The following is a 2,500-nucleotide window of genomic DNA, read 5'->3' on the forward strand; positions in this document are numbered from 1 at the left end:
ACACACACACACACACACACACACACACACACACACACACATGCATGCACGCATACACACAGGCACACACACATAGGCTACACACACAGACACACACACACTCAGACGCACAAATGCACACCCACAAATGCATCAATTCAGGCATGCATACTCACAGATACACACGTCCACCGACACGCGTACATACACGTACATGCACACATGTAAACAAACAAGGAAGTTTCTCATCTCTGTTTATTTTTGCACACGAGTTGAAAAGTATAGGAAATCAAGATCAAGGGCTTCAGATGTGTAGGTTTGTGTTGTGTTCTACCCTTGCTGGTTCTGAATGCAGATGGGTTCCACCTCTGGTTCCCTCTGTTCTCAGTAGTATTCTCTTGTTCTCTACATCACTTCTCTTTCCTCCCACCATCTCAACCCCGCCACCTCCATTCTCATTCGCACCCTTCTACTCACACCCTCTCTCCGTTTCTCCTCCACTCTCATCACACATCCCTCTCTCTATCCCTCTCTACCCTACTTTCTCTCGTCCTCACACATCCCATCCCCCCACTCTCTCCATCACTCCTTTCTCAGTTTTGATCCATATTTCACACGTCAGTCAGCTTTTTCCCTCCTTTTGCTCCATTGCCTTGCCACTCTTCCTTCCTCTCTCTCTCTCTTTCTCTCTCTCTCTGTTCCTCCCTCGCCTTGTCGCTTCACTCATCCGTCTCTCGGCTCTTTGCCATTGTGCCTTTCATTCATCCTTTGTTTTATCCCTCACTCCTCTCTCTGGTCACGCATAGTTTTATCTCCCCCGGAGCTCCTTCATCATCTCTGCCTCTCCTCCCGGTTAAGCAATATCAATGTCTGTTGTTTTTATTTTTTTTCTTTAGCATTCTTCTCTTTAGGGTTATTGCTCCATCGTTCTATTTTTCTGTCACTCTCAAACCTCCTTTCTCTCTCTCTCTCTCTCTCTCTCTCTCTCTCTCTCTCTTTCTCCCTTTCTCTTTTTCTCCATCGCTTCTGTAGTAATTGCTTGTGTGATCCATGGAATATGTCCTCTGTTTTTTTAATGAGTGCTATCTTTCTGATGCATTGCTTACACAAGCTCTGAGGAGAGACTTCAAATAGACACACACACACACACACACACGCACGCACGCACGCACGCACGCACGCACGCACGCACGCACGCACGCACGCACGCACGCACGCACGCACGCACGCACGCACACACACACACACACACACACACACACACACACACACACCCAGCACAGCATGGCAGTGACTTAAAGGGCAATGTGGACAGCAGACGTTTATTGCATACAATTTTGTTATACAGATGAATGTATGGTGTGCTTTAACAAAACAAATGGCATAATTAGCCAGTCTCAGTTTGTTTTTACAACAGATTGACCACCAGGGGGTGGTGTGGTGCAGGTCCCCTGTCATTGATTTCTCCCAGTGCTCGGACAGGTTGTTCACACACCAGGGATCCTATGAAGACACTGACCTCAGTTGACTTGGTTTTATGCTTCATGAAGATGCCGTTTTTCATCTGTCACAATTAAAGATTGCTCTCAGTTGTAGGACATAATTTGCGAGAACCCATCTTCATAGCTGAGAAAGAGAAAGAAAATGATACGTTTGGCATGGTGTCTTACTTCCCCCCGTATATTTACTAGCTTACAAACTGGGGTGAAAATGATCAAATCTAACACTTAACTCACTTTCATTATTTTATTCCAAGGTGCTCTAACATTGATTCTGTAATGGTAGGACAGATATATTGAACTGATATATTCCTCTTTAACTGAAATCTCATTAGCTTCCACGTGCAGTTCAGAGTTTATCTCTATGACCCTGCTCATTTAGCTGGACTAAATGGCGGTCAGCCCTCCACCTCTGCGTGCTGATGAGGAACCTGCGGGGCACTCACACATGTAACGGTGGAACCAGCTCTCGGAACCCTTCACCAGGCATGACGTCCACTCCCGCAGGGTCACCTTCCTGTTCCTGTTCTTGTCACATGATCTGGGGACGCCACCACACACTCATATGAAACATATATGATGCCGGCACCACATATATACAGTGTGTAGTGTACGCAACACGTGCAAACAAAATGAGAGACAGAGATACACTCTTAAAAAAAGGGTTCTTGGGGTGCTATATAGAACCATGCAGGCTTTAAAGAACCCTTAGGGGGTTCCTTTGATGAATACTTCAAAATTATCTAAAGAACCATTTAGGGGTGGCATAATGTATATGAAGCATACATTTTGGTTCTATATGGCACCTTTTTTTTCTAAGAGTGTAGGGAGGGAGGGAAACGCCGGGGCACGGAGCTTGAAGGGCACGCGTAACATTAACCAGACGGGAGGCACAGTGGGCAATAAACATTATCATTGCTGTGGATGAGCTGACATTCAGATGAGAGAGGGAGAGACAGACCGACAGACAGAGAGAGAGAGAGAGAGCGATAGAGAGAGATGGAGATAAAGAGAGAGAGAGA

General features: G+C 46.0%; 1 protein-coding gene across 1 annotated transcript in view; it reads right to left on the reverse strand.

The window, feature by feature from the left end:
* Nucleotides 1-1,322: 1,322 nt before the first annotated feature.
* The window catches only part of sparcl2 (SPARC-like 2), a 5,732-nt gene continuing 4,554 nt past the window's right edge, over nt 1,323-2,500 (reverse strand). Inside the window, exons 8-9 of the mRNA XM_062519913.1 lie at nt 1,925-2,019; nt 1,323-1,605 (exon numbers count right to left, since the gene is read on the reverse strand). Of these exons, the coding sequence (XP_062375897.1) occupies nt 1,553-1,605; nt 1,925-2,019 (148 nt within the window). The 3' untranslated portion in view covers nt 1,323-1,552. The remainder of the gene's footprint in view (nt 1,606-1,924; nt 2,020-2,500) is intronic.

This window comes from Sardina pilchardus, chromosome 18 (genome assembly GCF_963854185.1).
Source record: "Sardina pilchardus chromosome 18, fSarPil1.1, whole genome shotgun sequence".
NCBI classification, from domain to species: domain Eukaryota; kingdom Metazoa; phylum Chordata; class Actinopteri; order Clupeiformes; family Clupeidae; genus Sardina; species Sardina pilchardus.